This window comes from Cydia amplana, chromosome 10, assembly GCF_948474715.1.
Source record: "Cydia amplana chromosome 10, ilCydAmpl1.1, whole genome shotgun sequence".
Lineage (NCBI taxonomy): Eukaryota > Metazoa > Arthropoda > Insecta > Lepidoptera > Tortricidae > Cydia > Cydia amplana.
This window is the reverse complement of record NC_086078.1, coordinates 4,153,013-4,175,750: the sequence shown is the minus strand read 5'-3', so window position 1 is coordinate 4,175,750 and position 22,738 is coordinate 4,153,013. Positions and strand designations below refer to the sequence as shown.

The window sequence follows — 22,738 nt, the reverse complement described above, 5'->3', positions numbered from 1 at the left end:
GGAGGAGGCCTATACCCAGACAGGGGTTCCTATCCAAGAAAACGATAATGAAACAATTCAATAGTATACTTAGTAAATATTAACTTATGTGATGGGAAATAAATCTATTTCTATTTTTCTATTTTTATATGTAATGTCTCGTAAATGACACGTTCTAGTTTTAATTAGTTATTTGTTATTAATTAATTTGTTAATAACCTGCATGCTCACTCATATTTTATGATTTATCTTGTATTTTCTCTATTTAAGTGAAATGTTAAATTTCTTTTTGAGAAAATAAAGTTTCTTTAAACACAAATAAATGGCTTAAATAATAAATAATAATAAGGTCCAACGATATACAGTTAGGGGTGTTGCTGTTTGTACATCAAAGCGTGTAAAACTATTTTCCACAATGCCAATATCCAGAGAGTAAAATGTGGACTACGTTTGTATGGAATAGAGAAGCGGTCACCACTATCCTTTTATGGCGTTATTCATAAACGGCTGCTAACTTAATCAGTTGATGATCGTTGTTTGACTTGTTTGTTCCTCTCTATGGCATAACGACAGATAGGGACAAACGACGATCATCAACTGATTAAGTTAGCAGCCGTTTATGAATAACGCCATTAAGAGCCCATCAACGTGCACACTAGCGCCACTGCTAAATAATCGTGATTATTTAAATTTAACGAAATATATTTAAAAGAGGGGGCCGCTACGTACTGTATCTTGTATTAAAGTACCTTTTGAATACATCAAACTAGTTTCTATGTTGCTGGATTCGTCAATCTATGAATTCAAAACAAAAACGGCCGTTTTAACTTTGGACGCATAGATTGACGAATCCAGCAACATAGATACTATAGTTTGATGTATTCAAAAGGTACTTTAATACAAGATATAGTACGTAGCGGCCCCCTTTTTTAAATATATTTCGTTAAATTTAAATAATCACGATTATTTAGCAGTGGCGCTAGTGTGCACGTTGATGGGCTCTTAATGTTTGCTGTCCGCGCAGCCCGTGAGTCGCACGAGAAAACTAGCATAATTCGCACCGCGGATCGCGCCATTACTGCAAAGTGCCTACGTATTGTCTCGAAAGAGCGTGATTATTTTCTTTCCTTTCCATCCATTTGGCCAGAACGGCTTCCACGAAGCATTTCTTAATGAAATTTTACTCTCTCTTTGTAAATTTCTTGCATGAATTGAACTTTTTGCGACGCTAAGTGGATTTTCATCTTCTGATTTGATGTAAATTGGTTTTTGCATTGTTCTGCACGTTTCATCTATTTGGTTTATTTTAAAGATTTCCTCGACTTTCTCTCGGATCATTGGTTTGCGGAGATCGGAGTCGATAATGACCCGAAATCGCTTATTTAATACCGTATTTACAAAATATACCTGCAAAAAGCTAGCCGAGCACATCGTACAAAGTGGTGGCAAGCGCCATGACGTGTGCTCAGGGCTGCCAACTGCTTTTTATACTGAACCTAAGCTTGGCGCGTGTTTTTCGCGTGTGCAGGTGACATTCGGATGTCAACGGCAGCTGCATTACTGTCAATATCCTTGATAAAATAAATGATTTTCGCCACCGCATTACTGGCGCAAATTATCGTGAGATCAATTCAAAAATGTCCCTCGCCTCCAAGTGTAATAGTGACATTATTTTGTACTAATAATATTGGCAGTCTATTACTACTGTACAAACAGCAACATTCCTATATCGGTGGACCTTATTACAAAAGGCATAAGGTCCATTGATGAACATGCAATTAACAGTGTGGGTGTTGGTACTAGTAGCTTCTGTTTTTCGTAACATGTAAATAATATAAAAATAAGAACCTAAAACACGCCGCATTCAAACACGTGCATGTGAATTTTTTTTAAATGAGTATTAAAAACTTACATAAATAAGGAATTTATCACGGAATTCTAAAGCTCAAATATAAAATTTTCGCCGTGACAACCCTACATTTTCGTTTAAAAGATGTCCCATATAGCCGTCTAGCATCTTTTTTGCTGCACAATGTAGTTGAAGCGTTACAATAAGACGAGTAGAGCACTCGTCGTGCACAGTTAAGGTCAAAAATATCTGTTTGGAGAAGGAGAAAAAAGTGAACGATTTTATTTTGATTGTCAAGGTCGGAAGATTGCTCACGTTATTTTGTGACTCGTAACGTACAGTCAAAGATTTTTTTAATTTAACTTGTTTGTACAGTCAAAGATTTTAATTTCGGACCCAGTTTGTATCTTGTCACAGTGACAATAGTATGAGGTCTCTAGAGTTAGACCAAGAAAAGTCTGCAGCGATTTTGATAGCCTACGCAGTGCAAGTGTTATTTTAAACGTCAAACTTCTATGAAATTGTATGACGTAAAATAACACTTGCACTGCGTGGGCTATCAAAATCGCTGCAGACTTTTTTTGGTCTAACTCTAGCGACTTTCATATTGATTGTCACCGTGACAAGGTACGAAATCTGTACGAGTATAAATATTTAAAATATTATCTTAGTCGAGACCCTGGCTCCGTGGGGTTCTGGCGCTCTGAGTATCTTTGGAGACCTTTCAAAGAGACTCAGGGACACAACTGGGGACCAGAGAGCTGGCAAGTTACCTCGCTCAACGCATCAGTCTGGCAGTTCAGCGGGGTAACGCAGCCATCAGCATCTACGGGACCTTGCCGCAGGGGCCTTTTTAGGGTTCCGTAGCCAAAAGGCAAAAAACGGAACCCTTATAGATTCGTCATGTCTGTCTGTCTGTCTGTCTGTCTGTCTGTCTGTCTGTCTGTCCGTCTGTCTGTCCGTCCGTATGTCACAGCCACTTTTCTCCGAAACTATAAGAACTATACTGTTGAAACTTGGTAAGTAGATGTATTCTGTGAACCGCATTAAGATTTTCACACAAAAATAGAAAAAAAAACAATACATTTTTGGAGTTCCCCATACTTCGAACTGAAACTCAAATTTTTTTTTTTATCAAACCCATACGTGTGGGGTATCTATGGATAGGTCTTCAAAAATGATATTGAGGTTTCTAATATCATTTTTTTCTAAACTGAATAGTTTGCGCGAGAGACACTTCCAAAGTGGTAAAATGTGTGTCCCCCCCCCCCTGTAACTTCTAAAATAAGAGAAGGATAAAACTAAAAAAAATATATGATGTATTACCATGTAAACTTCCACCGAAAATTGGTTTGAACGAGATCTAGTAAGTAGTTTTTTTTTATACGTCTTAAATCGCCTAAATACGGAACCCTTCATGGGCGAGTCCGACTCGCACTTGGCCGCTTTTTTAGATTTAGTTTACTTTAGTGTAGTTTTATTTTTGAATAATATATTATTAGGACTATCTCGGTGACCCTGCCATTAGGCACATAAATGTCTTTGCCCATCATCCCTGGGCACTGGATGCCTTGGTAAATTTTTATTTTATATTTGACATATATATTTCAGTTTATAATTTTAGTTCCTTAGTCGCTGCCGTTTCTGTAGTTTTCCAGTAACATGATATCGTTGAGTGGCAACCCTAGCGGCGCTCGTATTAATGAGTGTCACGTACAGTTATCTAAGCGCGCGCTCGCCCTCTGTGCCGGAATAATTGAAATCGCCGGGATTGTAGGCCGCAATCATAGATGCTTATCGCGCGCTAATTGTGTGGTGTATCGCGGGCATTGTGATATCTGTGTGTTACGGCAGACGTAACATGCATTGTACGGTCAAGGAATCTGTACCAGTTCGTAGGTATAATAATATGATATCTTTAGTGTCATTCATATTGATTGTCACTGTGACAAATGTGTACATACATAAGCTGTAGGTATTATTCCGTAAATTCCGAAAAGTATAGTAAATGTTGGGTACTTAATTATTGCAAAAACGGAATTATGCAGATTCTCGGAACTAGCCGACATTTTGAAGTAGTCAGAATTACCCGAATACTTTGTATGTGCTTACATTGTAATAAAATAAAATAAAATGTATGTAACCAATAAGTTAACTTGCGAACGGTGAGGTGGGCTTCATGCGCCTACACATACTTATACCTATTGCAACTAAGTTGTCGACGTCTTTTAAATTTTTCGTATTTTTTTAATCTATACATATAATAAAGCTGAAGAGGGTCGAAAGTCTGTACATGGAAGATATTCGAAAAAAAGTTGGTTGGGGATACTTAGAATCGATAACAGAACACGTTCCAACAGTTTTTAGAATTTTTGTCTGTTTGTCTGTTTATCTGTTTATCTGTTTGTCTGTTTATTTGACCGCGCATCACGTGAAAACGGCTGAACGGATTTTGATGCAAACTTTACTAATCTGTCAAGAAACTCCCAGGCCCTATTTTAGGCTAGAAAAATTCAACCCCTAAAAGGGGGGGTGGCCACTACACTCAATTAAGTTATGTTTGCACCTGAATCTTATGGCGCTAACTTAAGAAAGTGGTGCACACTTTTTTTTTGTGAATGTACTTTGTAAAAAAAACAACATTTTTCTTAGTCAATGTCAAACGTCTTTGCAAATACATATTAAATCACATTTATAGACGGGTCTATCGCGGGTTTATTGACAATAATTAACATTATGTGAAGTGGGTGGTTTGAAAATATGATGTCTACCCCAAACTTTTTCATACACTTTTCGTCGGGTAGTTGCACAAATCTCTGTTTTGACATTTTGTTGGGACATCAGTTAGCCGCGACCATGACCAGTGAAACCTGTGTCGAAACGTCGGTAAATAAAGGTAATAAAATAAATTTCGAGATAGGTCTATAAATGTGAGTTAATATGTGTTCGAAACGCGAAAGTTTTTAAATAGGTATTAAGTAATTGTAAATGTCAAACAATTTGGGACTTGCATTTTAAACGCGTTACCATACCTATCCGAAAAAAACTAATTTTTCGCGAAATTCTCGCAACGTATTGAGGTTACAAGGTAGCACGGTCTCAGGAATCTGAGGAAGAATCGGAGACGTTCACGCAGTGCGAAGAACGGTTGACCGCTCAGCGGATTCGCACGACAGACGCGCTCGACGGTAAGTACTGCGGTGCATCAGCGGGTACTGGAGAGCCCAGCACACACATTAACCTACATTAATACTATTGTTCTGTGTTTAAGCACTGACAGCCTGGACGCTTCGGGCCTTCCTCCCTACGCGGAGCTCGGCCTTGGGCCTTCGCACTTAGACAGTTATACTATTGTTCTGTGATTAAGCACTGACATCCAGGACGCTTCGGGCCTTCGGCCCTACGCGGAGCTCGGCCTTCGGCTTTCGCATTAGATATCCACACCAAAATTCAACCATTGCGGCGGTGTCCCTGACATAGCCTCTCTCAATTTTTTCTATCAAAAAAATTCGCGCTCGCTACGCTCGCGTTTTTAACTTTTAAGGTTAAGCCTACTTTGATAAAGGTGGCATTCTGGGCACCCTACCGAGCGACTACTACTACGACTGACACTTCGGGCCTTCGGCTCTAAGCGGAGCTCGGCCTTCGGCTTTCGCATTTAGACACTGATACCATTGTTCTGTGATTAAGCACTGGCATCCTGGACGCTTCGGGCCTTCGGCCCTACATGGCTCGGCCTTCGGCTTTCGCATTAGATATCCACACCAAAATTTCACGTAAACCACTGCGACTATGTCCCTGACATAGCCTCTCTAATTTTTTTTCTATCAAAAAAATTCGCGCTCGCTACGCTCGCGTTTTTAATACAATTTTAAAGGTTAAGCCTAATCTGATAAAGATGGCATTCTGGGCACCCTACCGAGCGACTACTACTACGACTTAAGCACTGACATCCTGGACGCTTCGGGCCTTTGGCCCTACGCGGAGCTCGGCCTTCGGCTTTCGCATTAGATATCCACACCAAAATTTCACGTAAACCACTGCGGCTATGTCCCTGACATAGCCTCTCTAATTTTTTTTCTATCAAAAAAAATTCGCGCTCGCTACGCTCGCGTTTTTAATACGATTTTAAAGGTTAAGCCTAATTTGATAAAGGTGGCATTCTGGGCACCCTATCGAGCGACTACTACTACGACTTAAACACTTACATCCTGGACGCTTCGGGCCTTTGGCCCTACGCGGAGCTCGGCCTTCGGCCTTCGCATTTAGACACTGATACTATTGTTCTGTGCTTAAGTACTGACAGCCTGGACGCTTCGGGCCTTCGGCCCTACATGGAGCTCGGCCTTCGGCTTTCGCATTAGATATCCACACCAACGTTTCACGTAAACCATTGCGGCTGTGTCCCTGACAACATTACTCCCATCTCTCAATTTTTTTTCTATCAAAAAAAATTCGCGCTCGCTGCGCTCGCGTTTTTAATACGATTTTAAGGGTTAAGCCCTACTTTAATAAAGATGGCATTCTGGGCACCCTACCAAGCGACTACGACTTAGGCCAATTTATAATTAAACATTTTTTTACACTGTTAAAAGTAATCCCCGGTACATACATATATGTAGATATTTAGTTGTGCATACATAAACATAACTGTAAATAAAGTGTAAATACTCGGCCTCAAGTTTTTGATATTTATAATATTCTCCTTTCCTGTAATCTTACTTCTAACTAATATAATATTAGACCTAAATTCGAAAGTTTGTTAGGAAGTATGGATTTCTATGTGTATAAATCTTAATTTTTCATGCTCAGAATGATTTGACTGGAGGACAGAATTGGATGATATTTGCTATGGACATGTTTTGGATAGGTACACTCAAGAACGTAAAAATACAAAAGTAGTACTGTATTGTCCGTTATACACCTTTTTTTTTTTTTAAGAGGGGAAATGCTTTAAGCATACCACCCGGCGCGGGGACGGGCCGGGATGGTTATGTGGGACTCCCTGTTGTGAGCTAATGAGACCCCAGGTTTACCCACTAAAACCCCTCTGTTGCCGCCTCGCTGCTATAAGGCGAGGTCCCAGGAACGCCGAAGTACTCTTCCGCAACCTCGCCAGCGGCCGTCCGGACTCGGACCCGACTCTTGGGGAAATCACCCCTTCACCTCATTGGGCGCGTTGGCTACACATCGCGCCTGCCCACGCAGGGGTCCGTTATACACCTACTATAACTCTGTGTCGTTTAAATCACGTCTAATATTGGAATAAGGGCGAAAAAAACTATTGGTTTTGGAGTGTAGTTTTGTTTAGTGGTAAGTACCTACCTAATTGTAAAATATTTTATCTGGACTTCAGTCCGCTAATCGTATCCATCTGTCAACTTTACTTCAAGTTCCGCCTCCAGGGGAGAGAAAGAGAAATTAGGGATGAATTAGCTTACTGACACAGACCGAATTCCACGCGGGCGGAGCCGCGGGCACAGCTAGTTTTAAATAAGCGCAATTTCTCCAAGGACCCAGGTACCTCGGTCCCTTAATTTAACTTTATAGATCTCTTCAATTTCTAATAAGAAAATATAAATTTTCTTGTACATTGCAGTTTTTTGTAAGCTGAAAATTCACAGCGACAATGACAGCAACAAGATTTGCTCAACTTTAAAATTACCACAAACAAATCCTATTAAATCATTCAAAAATGAACCTTCAGTCGACGAGATAAAGGCAAAACGTTAGTATTATATTCTTGGTACTACTACATTGTAACTAGAAGATATATGTACCTATATCCAACTGTATAATAGGTGCTCGCGAAGTTGTTCTATCACCGAAAAGGAAAAACTTGTTAGCCAAGTATCGGGTCAGACGGGTCGTACAAATTCACTTTTTGTCTTGATTGTGTAAGGGATTGCTATCGCAAACTCTATGGTTTTGATAAAAAATATACATTGCGGAAAATCTTCAAAAATTCAGGAAAATCGTATAAGAAATAAAGGATTCTTTCAATTTTAGACATGGAGAATTTGGATCCCTATTCAAAAATATGTAAATTTCGCGAAAAATTTACATTTACATTTATCAGGATATCATCATCATTATCTCCTGGCCGTTTTCGGCCACAGCGTCTGCTTTCTACCGCTGAGAGTGTCGCTGGTGCGCTCTCAGGTGTCTCAGGTGACTGACATAGCCAAATATTGCAGCAAATGTGCGGCCACACTCGCTGCAGGTCAGCACCCCTCCGACGTAATCGTCGTAATCGGAACCGCAGAAACTGGCCGCCTTGCTTTCGCTTACCAATTCAGGATATAAACGATAATTGTATAAGTAGATAGGTGTTTATGCATATTATGTAGACTGCAGATATGCCGTGCGCCGATTTATACTCGAACATAATTTCCACACTCTGGCGTGTCCGTCGTGTGCTAATATGCTCCTCACTCAAAATAAAAGGAGACATGAAGTCAATAGCGATAGCAATATAAACACCATAATAAGACAATTGCAGGGTGTCTCGAAACTACTAACTCAATCAGTCCCGAAGTGGAAATCACCCAACTTGGGAATGTGTCGCTAATACGTTTGACTTCTATGGCTTCCAAGTTCTGTGTTACGTGCCGTCTCAATATGGCGGGAAACTAAATAATATGTACTGGTCAAATGATGTTGGCAACTGTTGAAGGTTTTTATAGATAGCGCCAGCTCATGTGGCAACTTCACATAATTATAATTTGTTTGATTTCCTAACCTAACGGTTAGCAACTGCATCATGTTTTGCCAATCATTTAAAAATACACATTTTAAACGACATTTTATAGATACCTAGCAGGAGCAAGATGTATGGAGTCGCGCGCGAGAACGCAACTCATGCTAGACCGCCAGAAGGACTTCCTATGTCTAAGGGTGGTATTCCACCTGTCCAATTTCTTTGTCCAATGTGTATTTGCATCCCACATTTTGGCTTAGTAAGAGAGTGAGACGCAATGCACATTGGGCCAAGATATTGGACAGTAGAAGACATAAAAAGTTTATTCCTGTAAGTTAACATCGTACGATGAAAAAGTCCATTCAATTTTCATCCTTTCAATTCTTTACTAGAAAAAGTTGAACTTACATCGTAAACCTTATTTGGTTCATACGCTTCTCTGGTTTGGTAAAAGATAAAAACTGCTGAAAATATTGAAATATTTCAATTATACACTACTTGAACAAGTGGCCCTTACATTAATTTGCTTCATACGCCCCTCTGGTTCGAGGATCCATCATAAGGGTCGGGTGACTCTTAACCTACAGAGTTTTGCGGGACCGTCTGACTTTGAAAGACCTTCATCCATTATTAGTATAGTCTCGGTCGTAATATGTAGACATTTTTCTTTTCAATTGGCACAGGGCTTAGGTAAAGCTTTCGTAATTGTAAAAGTGTGGAAAGTAAGCAGTTTCAGCAGGTGACCATATTGTGACAAATAATGCGCGGAATGTTAATAAAAAATAATGTTGATAGATCTCCACAGATCCCATTATTCAACCGATTTTTGTGGAATTTTGTGACCAAGTTTGAAATGTCCAATTTTGTGAAAAGTTATCAAGCCTGATAATGTTTTCGCCTAAACAGTTATTTTTTCAAATTGGGGGATATATGGGTTCGAAAACTATAGCTTAATAATTATCTTTGTAAAACTTACTTATGTTTAACGATTTTCAGGTTGCGCGTGCGCTTCTTTGCCATCAATCATTATACTAATAAAACATTTTTGACAGTGACTGTACCCGGCCTAGGTCAATAAATGGCTTTTAAAGCAGCCGCTGACCCCCTTTGTACTTTCTGCGTAGCACAGTCGCGCTAAAAAGTGCAATTTAGTACTTTGCGGCTTTAAGGTGGAGTGGTTCGGTTTAGTTTCGATGTAAAAAGAAAGGTTGGTTAAGTGCCGTTTAGAATTTATTTTCTTTATTTTAGACGTTGTTAAAAATTGGTACATACGTACATAATTTAAAACTTATAATTTAAAAAATGTAAGGTGCATTCAAATTATTACAGACACTGGGTAGATTTCGTCGGAACAGCCGCTGAGTTCGAATCCCACGTTGACAGCGGTCATTCACAATCATTTATTACTAGCTCCCGCCCCGCCCCGGCTTCTCACGGGTTACACAAAACCTTAACAAATTAACCTTCCCCAAAGATCACTCTATTGATATGTGAAAACGAACGAAACGAATAAATTATATTCTATTCTATTCTATTCTATTCTAAAACCGCATGAAAATCCGTTCAATCGTTTTTGAGTTTATCGCGAACATACACACAAACAGACAGACGCGGCGGGGGACTTTGTTTTATAAGTTGTAATGATTATAATTAATGGGCGGACGACGGATGCAATATACTTACGTCAAAATCATGTTGTCTTATTTAAACCAATTTTATTTAATTACGTATATCGTTTGACATGATTTTGACGTATACTGCATCCGTCGTCCGCCCATTAATTATAAAAGGTAAAATTAGAAACTTGCTACTTGTCAATAACATTTAAATATAAATATTTTTTAATATCTTTGTGTAATTTGACAGGTAAAAAATCAAACCAGGCAGCTTGTCGGCAAGAGCATGCATTAGCATAAATAAAAAGGTCATTAATAAAAACACACTGGAGGCATCTAATGATACGAATTTATTTAATAGGCTTAATATGCGTGTTATAAATCAGATGAAAATGCTATATAATGTATAAAAGTAGTGATACAAATAAATGTATGTCGAGTGCCGTTATGAGTGTTTGCACTAAAAATCTTGAACTTTTTTTGAATACCAATTGGAATATGGATTACGTTGTACTAATCCTAATCCGACTGTTGTTGTTAATTGTATATCTATCTAATACCTTTAAACGAGCAATTCTTGCATATTTATTTATTTATATGTATATATATTTCGGGGATCTCGGGAACGGCTCTAACGATTTCGATGATATGGGGGTTTTGGGGGCGAAAAATCGATCTAGCTAGGTTTTATGTCTGAGAAAACGCGCATTTTCGAGTTTTTATATGTTTTCCGAGCAAAGCTCGGCCTCCCAGATATTTTAGTTAAAGTACGGTATAGTTATGCCGTACTTTGGTTTTTTAAACGAGCCATTAGGCCATTACATATTGACAACTGGTATTGGTTTAAAACTTTTGTATCGACATTAGTTAATATAGTTATATGAAACATGTACCGTGTGTGCCCAAATTAACATCAAAACATGGCCTTATTACTATAGAATAAGGTGCAATGATCTTAATCTCAAATCTAAAGGCGATAACATGTTAATATGTACAAAGTCTGGAAGAACTCATAAGTGACGATATAAGACAGATGCAGTATTGGTTCACCAATAACGGCCTAGTTCTAAATTTATCAAAAACACAACTCCTACACATAAATCTCGGCGGCAAGCCTCCTAAGCCCCTAAACGTTCAGATCGACGACACAAATATCGGACAAGTACACAATACGAAATTTCTCGGTGTCACCCTAGACTCATCCCTTAAATGGGACAAGCACATAGATGCTATGTCAGGTGCATGTTTTGCGCTCGGAAGGTTAGCTCACGTGCTACCCCAGAAGCAACTGCGCACCAGCTACTTCTCCCTGTTCCACTCAACAATGTGCTACGGCCTTGAACTATGGGGTTCAGCAGCAGAATGGCATCGCGTGTTCGTCTTACAAAAACGTGCGGTCAGAATAATATCCATGTCCCCACCAGGATCACCAGCCAAACAACTTTTTATTGATAACAACATTCTAACGCTACCATCACAATACATTTTTAATATTGCCAAACACGTACACACATACAGACACACATTTAATACAAGCAAGCTCACCCGTACCCGTCTAGGAAGCAAAGAACGCCTACTCCCTGCCAGCCACCGACTGACTAAGTCCTCCAAGACCATGCAGGTACTGGGCCCAAAAGTATTTAACAAATTGCCCATAGACATTACTTTAATAGAATTGTCGAACTCATTTACGCGGGAATTGAAAAAATGGCTCTTCTCCCACGCTTTTTATAGCCTGAATGAATTTTACAATTTGAAATTATGACTCAATTTAGGTATATTCAACATAACATCATGGATCAAATTTAATTTTTATTTATATAACGCTTACTATTGTAAAATTAATTGACATATTTAACTATAACCGAAACTGTAATAACAATCTAATCTCTGTAACATTAAACAACCTAGTAATCTATCTCATGTAAATAAAATTGTGACGTGTAATATATAATAATATTATGAATAAATGAGTATGAGTATGAGTATGAGTATATCTTCCTTGTTAAATAGACTGTTAAAGGATGAATGACTTTTTTGCGTCCTTTCATTGAAAAGTATTGAATCGCGTTTTTATAAAAGGTAACGTTACATGATAGTAATTGACGTATCTATTGTAAATAGTTGAATAGTGAGTATTAAAGGCCTAGAATGAATGATGTGGTTATACATGAAAGGCTGCAGTATTTTGATTAATGTTGGTGAACAAAACCGTTGCAGATTGTTTGCTAAATAACGTTATTCACATTTTTAACTTTGTTAATACACATACCGTGAACCACCTTATTATAGTCCAAAAGTTATGGGCCAAAAATAACTCGTATATCTTCGTTCAAGTGTGACTAATATTTTTATTTAACACATTCACCGCTGAGCAACGGTCTTTACATATGTGTTAAAAATAAATAATACAAATTTGTCGCTTATTATGTTTTCTGGTACACAAACTTGTTAAATCTACAATCTTGGAACTTGTCACTTGTAAATTGTAATTGTAAGTTTTTTGATATAGGGCCCAGGGGCCCGTTTCTCAAAAGCTTGTAACTTGTAATACAAGCGGATGTCACTTTTTGACAGGTTTTGTTAGAAAAGGACTTACACTTGTATTACAAGTTACAAGCTTTTGAGAAACGGGCCCCTGGGCCCTATATCAAAAAACTTACAATTACAATTTACAAGGAAATATGTAAGCCAAAGTAGGCGGCTTGCCTATGGATATGTTTGACGCGCCGCCACTGATACCTAGAGCAACTTCTTTGGCCTACCAACATGTAAAAGTTATTAAATTTCTAGTTGTTTTTGTTATGTTTTCTTATCTTATCTTATTTATATGATTGTTGTTGTTGTTGCAGGGTGCGTGTGTTGCAGGCGCGCCGCGTGCGGTGATGCGCCGCGAGCGCCCGGGACCGACACATGAATGCCCGCGCACCAGGTTTGTACCTATATGTATATGGCGGCGGCCGATCGTAAGATCAGGCATATCGTGAAATTCCTAGGCATATCGTGAAACGTGAAAATCTTTGACCCGTTCCCTGAGTCGACGGAGCCGTTCCCTGAGGCTCCTATTTCTGGGCAGTTTGCCCTTCGGGCATCTAAAGCAACCTAACGAACCTATCCTACCTATATATTGGTTTAATGTCACTATCGTCAAAACATTACACAGGAACATTACGATCTGCCTGATCTTACGACCGGCCGCCGACATATACACCAAGTGATTTAGTTCGTTCGTTTAGTTTTCTTTACACGGTGGCTAAAAAATAACGCATTCCCGTTGCCAGGGACCCAGTATAGTTTGACAAATGCTGGCCTAGGGTTTCGGTCATGCGTCATGGCGGAATGTTAGCGATCCCATGGCGTCACCATACGGCAATGCGGGTAAAGCCGATGTGGGTTTAGTGGGTAGGACGTCTCCCACCTTTTCTCGCTAAGAGAAAGGAATGGGAGATGGGAGTCCCACATAACCCCCGACAGCGGATATGCGTAACAGCATTACCACATCGTTAAAAAAATACATTGTTTTGCACATCTTAGGCATCGAGCGATATTAAATTTCGCTATAAACTTTATACATTTTCACTTCCTTAATTAAGTACATACCAATAACGAAAACCACTTATTTACTTGGTACTTACAAAATAAATGGATAATCATCACGCGCACTTAAAAATAAAATGATATCCCCTTTTACGGCATAGAGTACCATCCATAGACTCCGTTTCATACAGCATTCTTATAAAAACCGCACGTAAATAGGCGCTCTTTTACTACATTAAAATTACAGTTTGCTTTGTGTATGCGTGTATGAATGACTGTGGTGCCGCCCTGGCTATGACTATTTTTGACAAAAACGTCACTTTTCACTAATCCGATCCATATCGTATCTTTAACAAATGTTTGACGTATCTCAAAGTCCGAATCAGACCGTACGTTGCTTGTATAACTGGCAGCAGAAGTTTTCACGACAATGGCCGTTCTGGCGCCTATTTCACCAACTTGACAATTGACACCCGACACTTACAATTTATATTAACTCACATTAATAGACGGGTCTAACGCGAAATTTATTTCATTAGTTTATTACCTTTATTTTCCGACGTTTCGAGACAGGTTTCACTGGTCGTGGTCGCGGCTAACTGATGCCCCAGCAAAATGTCAAAACAGAGATTTGTGCAACTGCCCGACGAAAAGCTAATAATATGTGTTGTTGTGAGTTAATATGTGTTCAAAACGCGATAGTTTTAAATATTACACTGACAATTTCTTATACATTTCTGGGTACCTACCCCGTAACGACGGTACATACTTAGCGTGAAACGATTATGGCCTTGACCGATAATAAAATGTACGGTGAATTGTCAATAGCTCGAAATGGTTCGAGTAATATTACACACGGTTGCTGCGTCGCCAGTTCCTTTTTCTTTGAACTTGGCTGGACACGCTACCGCGTGTCTAGATGTCAGGCAACAATTGTCAGTGTGGTGAACGACTTGCCTAACTGATCTATTGGGCAAGTGATCGGTGTTTTACATCAATTTAAAATTCACGCTGCATCCACAGCAAGTTAATTAGCACTTGTGAACAAACGCATTACTCGCTCCCGCGCGGTGGGTAAGTGTAAGGCCTAAGTGGACGCTCGCAGCGGAGCGTTCGGCGGGGCGTGCAGCGTGGCGTCGGGCTCACAAGTGATTTGAGCAGCGTGCACTAAGGCCGATCCTATACGCTTGCATTTGTTTAACATGCACGCCGCACGCCCCGCCCCGCTGCACGCCCAACTCGAGCGTCCACTCAGGCCTTACACTAACGTGTAATTAAATGCGGGTTGGCAACCGGGGCAGTCGGTCATCGCGAATATTTGCATTTTTCGCGCGTACATTATTCATGTAGTGAAAGTGATTTGTTTTATATGATGAAAGTTTATTGGCTTTATAATAATTCTAATTTTAGTCCGAAGTTTAAAGAGTTTAATGCCTCAAATATGAAAGATCGTACGCTCCCACACATCAATTTTGGTGCGATTACAACTAAGAGCTTTTTCACATTATGTTTTTTTACATATTATAGAACGTTTTTTCGTGTTTTATCTCTTCCTAATAACACTACCTGCCTCGTTTTTGGAACAGTCAAATTTCAACACTATAATGTGATACTGATCTAAAATGGATCTGACGGACGAATGGATGAGATGGTTCCAATCTTCTTTAGAGGACCTGCTGAATTGCGAATTATGTCAACCTTCAACCAAAAACGTCACTTGACACGGACAGATCAGTATTATATTGCAATGAGATCTAATAACTAAAACTCGAATCCAAAAACTCACTTTTAACACTGACAGATCAATAGCATATTGGAACGAGATCTAATAACTAAAACTCGAATTGACCACTTAGTCCTTAAAAGAACTGCTTATTAAATCGAATCGACTGAAACGTCACTCATCCAGGTGTTTCCTCGAGAATATTCACACTTACCTGCATTTTAATTTATTTGCTCATTGCAGCCCAGTACCCTCCAACAGTGTTCCCAAAAATCAAAGGGATACCGTTACCGAATCATTTCTGCCCTAATTACCCTAACACGTTTTCGGTAACTCGATATACCTTGTAGTTGTGACCGGTTCTGTAAACATGCTTTCAAACACTTTTCATGCTCGGATAGTTCGTCTTTATAGGTACATATGTCGTAGTCAGATTGTATAATCCGCCGTATTACATTACGGCTAGCCGTTTTACAAAACAGGGGCGTTTTGAAATGCGGCGGTTCGACGATTAGCCGGATTGTCATTACGATACGTTCTTCAATAAGGCGGCCTACGTTTAGCCGCATCGTATCTACTATTTAAATTGTAGAGTGACCATTCTTTCGGTCGCCTACGTAACCGGAGTTTGACAATGTTTGCAATTTAATTTATTTTTACCATGGTCCCACCGCACTTCATGTGTTTCTTTTCCAAAACATTTCCTTCACAACTTAAATAGACGGAGCCCCGCTTCGCGGGGCTCCTATTTCTGGGCGGTTTGCCCTTCGGGCATCTGAAGCTACCTAACGAACCTGGTTAGGTACTTACCTACCTACGCTTTTTTCCCCAAAGTGTAATGTTTTCACGGACGTCTCACTAAATCAATAGCTAGGTAGGTTAGGTTCGTTAGGTAGCTTCAGATGCCCGAAGGGCAAACCGCTCAGAAATAGGAGCCCCGCGAAGCGGGGCTCCGTCTAGTTAAGTTGCAAAGGAAATGTTTTTTGAAAAGAAACAGTCCGACGAACTCCAGATTTGATGGACACCCCAGCGTTTTTCATAGTTTGTTGTTGTTATGTCAGGCAGCGCCACGAGTGTTAAAAATGGGCACTAAAAACTGTCAAAGCGGCGGCTAATGACTCGCTGTATTACATTACGGCTAGCCGTCTTGAAGAACGTATGGCGCCGAATACATTCCGGCGGATTTTCATTCAGCCGCATTCAATCCGGCTAATCGTCGAACCGCCGCATTTCAAAACGCCCCTGTTTTGTAAAACGGCTAGCCGTAATGTAATACGGCGGATTATACAATCCGACTGCGACACATACATTGGCTGTAAACATGAGTTTTATGATCAAGTGCATACAAGTAGGTAGATCATTTGCAATTAGCAGGTGCTATAGGTACATGTATGTATGATTTTATACTAAATGTGATGTATCTATATAGATATCAACCGAAAATATCGAATGTATGGGCGCCTCAGTTATGCACATACAATACTATTGTAAAGTTGTTACTTTTGTACATTTACATACATTTTTTAATGTACAAAAGTTAGGGTCTAGTTGTGCATTTCATGTATGTACATTTAGTAGATGTCTGTCCGTCGGGAGAAGAGAAATATGACGTGATATTTTTACTCCCAGCTTTACATTTATAACGAGTTTCAACCGCGTTTGCGTCTGACATGTTGGAAAGGGTTAAAATATTACAGTTTATACGAATGTTTTGCAAAAATGTTTAAAATTGTAACATGTGGCTGCATGAAATGTGTTTTGTGTTTAAATAAAAAAAATATGGTTGTCTGTAAAGTCGGTTTACGGACGATAATTTTGCGTGATAACGTCATAAGAAAACATTGATGAAAAATTGCATACTTTTATACGTTACCCTGGAGATCTATCCACAGCGTTACCATGGATATCTGTCCACAACGTGACACTTTTTCGTGCATGCTACCGGTGTTCATCGATTTATAAGACGTTATCACGTCAAAATATCCACGTAATATATCCACATGACATTATTAGCTGGCTGAATACACTGTTCTACGTGTATGAAATGTATTTGAAAACATCCACTTGACTGTATTCTTGCAAATAAATGTTTTCATATTCGACAACACATATTGTAAGTGCTTAATCGAAATCTATTTACCTACTTATTGTTATTAAACATTTTAATTTTCCTCACAAGGCAAGGCTCACATAAAAAGCGCAATATAAAACAAACTTGCCGCGTATTCGCTGTCTGGACGCACCATAACTACCATAAGGTTACAGAGAAAGTGTATTTAAGGGCAAATTCGTCCATCACAATACTTTCCGTTCCGGCCGCCTGTCCACGCCGGCACGTGTGTTACACGATTATTGTAAGACATAATAATGGCTGATAGCAACGGAACAGCCCTAATAAAAAGTGAAAACACACGAACAATATAATAGTAGGTTGTAGTAAGGCTTGGCGCATATGGGCAGTGACGACATATTTCTGAGAGTGAGTTTAGGTTTTTTATAGAATAGTTAAGACTGACTAATTTTGTGTATATTGAAGTCTTATTTTTAACCGACTTCATAAAAAGAAGAAGGTTATCAATTTGATCGTACCTATTATTATTTTTTGTTTCTTGCCTCAGAACCTCGTCATAATATATTTGAACAGATTTTTTGTTCAAAAGTATATAGGTCTAAGTTGGTCCCATTTTTTGTCAAATACAGTCCCAATGATGGGATCTAGGTAAAAGGAATTAAGGGAATATATTTTATAATCACTTAAGTACCTTACCAATTTGTAATCAAGTGAAGTTAATTATTTCTAAAAACCTGTACAGAAACCACTGACAAATTATAATATGATATATCATAAGTATTTACCCCCATAAAGAACAGAAAGCAAATGTCTTCCTTCCGCCTTTTTGGAAATTGGTTAAAACACAATTAAATTGCCACGCTATTGCGTTGCTTGATTTAAAAACCGGCCAAGTGCGAGTCGGACTCGCGCACGGAGGGTTCCGCACCATCAACAAAAAATAGAGCAAAACAAGAAAAAAAAAACGGTCACCCATCCAAGTACTGACCCGCCCGACGTTGCTTAACTTCGGTCAAAAATTACGTTTGTTGTATGGGAGCCCCACTTAAATATTTATTTTATTCTGTTTTTAGTATTTGTTGTTATAGCGGCAACAAAAATACATCATCTGTGAAAATTTCAACTGTCTAGCTATCACGGTTCTTGAGCCTGGTGACAGACGGACGGACGGACGGACGGACGGACGGACGGACGGACGGACGGACAGCGGAGCCTTAGTAATAGGGTCCCGTTTTTACCCTTTGGGTACGGAACCCTAAAAAGCACATCAGTCCCGCCGTCTGCGCCTGGCCTTAATTGCGGCCCTACCAATTAAACTAAAACAAGTGAAAGTGAAAAGATGCTGCCTGTTCTCGGAGAGTTTCCAACGCAATAGCTGTCAGCGTTACGTTTGCTTTCGGAGTTGCAATCAGCCGATTAATTTGGTGTTGACGTGACTTTACTGGCAATATTGTTATCGCACAATGACCGTAGAAGACTAGCTGCCTCCAACCCAACCCAACCCAAGAAATACAATTGAATTCAATTAAATTCATTTATTTAAATAAATAAAATAAATAAAACTAATTACCGTCAAATATTTAAAGAATCAGTTTGTTCTAGATTTTTTACTAGGGCCAGGTAGTACAAAACTAAATTACTATATTTTTTTTAAACAAACCATCCCGATATATTCCTATTAGAAACATAGCACGATTAGAGCAGCTTGTTGAAAATTTCGTTGAGTACCTACCTTAAATAATAAATATTATTACGTAGTAAAAGTTCTGTAAGTTTTGTCACATCGAGGGAAATTAATTGACTTGATTATTCTTGCCCAATAATACCATTTTGTGTTTTTTTTTTATATTTTGCTAAATACCTAAAGAAATACATTAAAGTAGTAATGAATTTCAAGGTCAACATACACTGGTTTTGCCCAGGCGATGCCTACCGAATCGCGAGGCAAGTTTTCACAAGTGACATGCCGACGAATTCACAATTACGTGACTCCACTTAATGGGACATAATTGAATTGTTTCACACCTCAAATTAAACGGGCCCGGCTATTTTTATTGCCGTTTTGACGAGGACATGCCGAAATTTCACATTTTTTCCTTTATTAAATTTAAAACGAGTGTGCTGACAATTTAGTGTTCGCAATTAATGTCAAGTGTTTTTATGGTGCCTTAAAGCTTCTTTATATCGTCGTTTTTTCGACGAAATACGCGAGGTTTTGATGATACGAGTATCAACAATTTCAGTTGCTTTACATTGTTTGTATTTGGTTTACTTATGTAAGGGTTCAAACTGAGAGTATTATTATTACTTAGTATTATATACCTATAGTATTACCCTCTGGAGATTACAATGCCGACCAAAAGCATAACCTAGGTTTTAATATTTTAGTGAAATAGGCCAAATTGAATTAAAGATAGGTTCAAAATCCAGGCAGCCTGGATTAGCTTATTAATAATTAACTATTCATTAATAAGCTAATGCAAGATTGCCCGAGAAGCTTTTAAATACTTACATTCAAAGTGTCGTATTTGAGCAAGTTAACTCAATGCAAAATCAACCTTCTTTACTCCCGAGTAAAGTTCAGTTTTTACAAAAACTAAAAAGAAGGGAGGTGGTTAATTTTTTTGTTAATCTCAGATGCATGATTAATGAAATATCGTTGGAGAAACAAGTTTATATCTCAGTAACGGCGCGATTCGGGAAATGAATTAGTGATTCACTAGATATGAAATAGTAAAGATATGTGACGCTCCATGGCAAAAGGTACCTTATGGCGGCTGGGGCTTACGCTATTATTAACGCCGCTCCAATATTCAGCCGGGGCAATGGTACCTTGTACCTTGGAACGTCACATATCTTTACTATTTCATATCTAGTGGATCTCTTATTCATTTTCCGAATCGCGCCGTAAGTTTCTAGGACTAAGATAAATCTTTGTTCGACCAAGACACGAAAAGCGTAATAAGGGGCAGTAGCTATTTATCAGCTCTGACAGATAGCCTTGCTCCGTTTTAATTAGATGGAACAATGAAATAATTTATCCTTAACAAACAAAAGGAATCAGAGACGTTAAAAAGACGGATCTTTTTTAATTTACCTTGTAAAGAGATGATTATTTTATTACCAGAATTATGAAGAAACTGACAGCAGTTTGAGAAAATATTGTCACGTTCACGTGTTAAAATATTAGGTGTAACAAAACCCTAAAAATTAATAAAAATAAAAAAAACTGGCAGCCTTTTCCTGCTGTATAAGCTAATCCGTTGAGAGAGAAAGCTGCCAGTAAAGTTGTACGGTCGCCTGTGACGTCTGTTATTCTTTTTTCGTCACATTTACTCAGGTTTAGCGGCGATAATAGCAAAAAAACTGTTATTAATAGTGATTATTAACTGTTTTTTTGCTATTATTATGTAGTGACATAGTATAAAATAAAGTCGCTTCCCGCTGTCTGTCCCTATGTAGGTACCTATATGCTTAGATCTTTAAAACTACGCAATGGATTTTGATGCGGTTTTTTAAAATAGATAGAGTGATTCAAGAGAAAGGTTTATGTATAATTTGTTAACCCGTGCGAAGCTGATGCGGGTCGCTAGTCTTCTATAAAATGTAAAGGCTTGAAGATATCTCTTCTTACTATTAGAAGGCTAAAGACGGGCCTCAAGTTTTAGTCAACCGAGGCTTAACTTTGCAACTCGTTACTACGATTCAAATGTCATTAGCACCATTAACGCCCGGATCGATTAAATCATTCCACCATCGGCTCGGACCGGTTCGGACCGGACGGTGACGTTTTGTTGTATAAAAAAGTGTGAACAAGTGCAATTGCCATGCAATTACGGTTTTTGTAGATGATTTCTTTCTTTTAACAAGCATTAATTACTTGAACGGATTAACAGCTTATTGGTAAATAAACGGTTGGGATTTGGTGTCCGAATTAACTTTTCAGTACAATGGTGTTGTTGTATTATACAACTATTTAAAACTAGCCTATAATTACAGACCTTTATATAGGTCTTTAAATGTCTCAAATTATTTGTAATGAAATTAAAATCTCTTCAGTAGCTTAGAAAATAATATTGACACGTAGGTATCTACGCTATGTGTAGTTGTATCTGAAATGTAAGTCTTGTTTTTGTTTGCTATTTACCTTAACCATGTTTTGTAATTTTAAAGCATGCCTACTTTAGCCTTATAAATACATAACTTTCATGTTACTCCGCAAAAAATATTTACTAAAACAACCACCATTTTAAAGCAAAATGACCCATTCCCATTATGTTAAATAATGATGTCTTATAAGTAATTAATTTTTTTACAAGCAGAAACGTCTGCGACCGATGCTATTAAGCTTAGAATAAATTTAAAAGTGGAAAAATTACTGACTTTTAAGTACTCCGGTACTTAACCCCTCGTATGCTGCCTGTCAAATTTGATCATTGAAAAAGTGACCTTGACATTTACAACAATAGATTAAAATTCCCATGCACAGATCCGTGTCTAAGCACACGAGGGGTTAAGGCACATACTTAAAAAAATCATACCTACATTGAACTAGCTACTAGTTAATATTGCAATGCTTTAGAAAAGGCGGGGGCGAGATAAACTATAAACTGACATGAACATATCGACAAATCACTTCCGAAACAACGTATCTTACTCTCAAATTCCATTGCAATGCAAACTTTATACCCATTACATAAGATTATATTTTAAACAACGCAACAAAAAAAGATGAGACACCGCAATCGTAAGTAGGCTACATCGAATGCTTATACCGACAAGCTCATATTTAATATCAACTGGATTTCCGAATGTGATTCTTATAACTTATCCATCACGGTCGGTTTTATTTTGACGTAACGGAGCGGATTTTAAAGTTATATGTTGATATTGTATTTACCCACCTTATATTTCCGAGCATCTTGGACCCGTAATTAAGTAGGTACTAACTGCGAAGTAATAAATCGCTTTGAATTGTTATCTGGTCAGGCCTCGGTTAACATACAGGTTTCATAGTAACAACCTTTCAGTTCTAACTGCTTTGTAAGTGTGGAGTTTAAGTTGAGATAAAGAGAGAACAATTAAGAAGTTATGGGGATAAGTTCGTTTTTGTTAAACGGTTATATTTTGTAAAATATATTTATGTGAGTGAGATAAGGGTAGGTGTGGCTGGCCTTCACATTGGGCCTGTTATCACATTAATTAGTGATTATTGCAAGTTCATACATTTGGACCCATGTTATCTTAAATAAACGGATTTATT

The 22,738-nt window shown here is 38.5% G+C and overlaps 2 protein-coding genes across 3 annotated transcripts in view; one reads left to right on the top strand and one right to left on the bottom strand.

Annotated features, from left to right (window-relative positions):
* Positions 1-22,738, top strand: part of LOC134651343 (serine proteinase stubble-like) — a 229,330-nt gene that overhangs the window by 24,860 nt on the left and 181,732 nt on the right. For both annotated transcript variants that reach the window (XM_063506418.1, XM_063506417.1), the window contains exon 2: positions 12,997-13,076. In XM_063506418.1, coding sequence (XP_063362488.1) covers positions 13,058-13,076 — 19 coding nt within the window. In that variant the 5' untranslated portion in view covers positions 12,997-13,057. The remainder of the gene's footprint in view (positions 1-12,996; positions 13,077-22,738) is intronic.
* LOC134651460 (acylphosphatase-2-like) overlaps positions 1-22,738 on the bottom strand; it is a 199,337-nt gene that overhangs the window by 142,791 nt on the left and 33,808 nt on the right. The gene's annotated exons all lie outside the window — the stretch shown is intronic.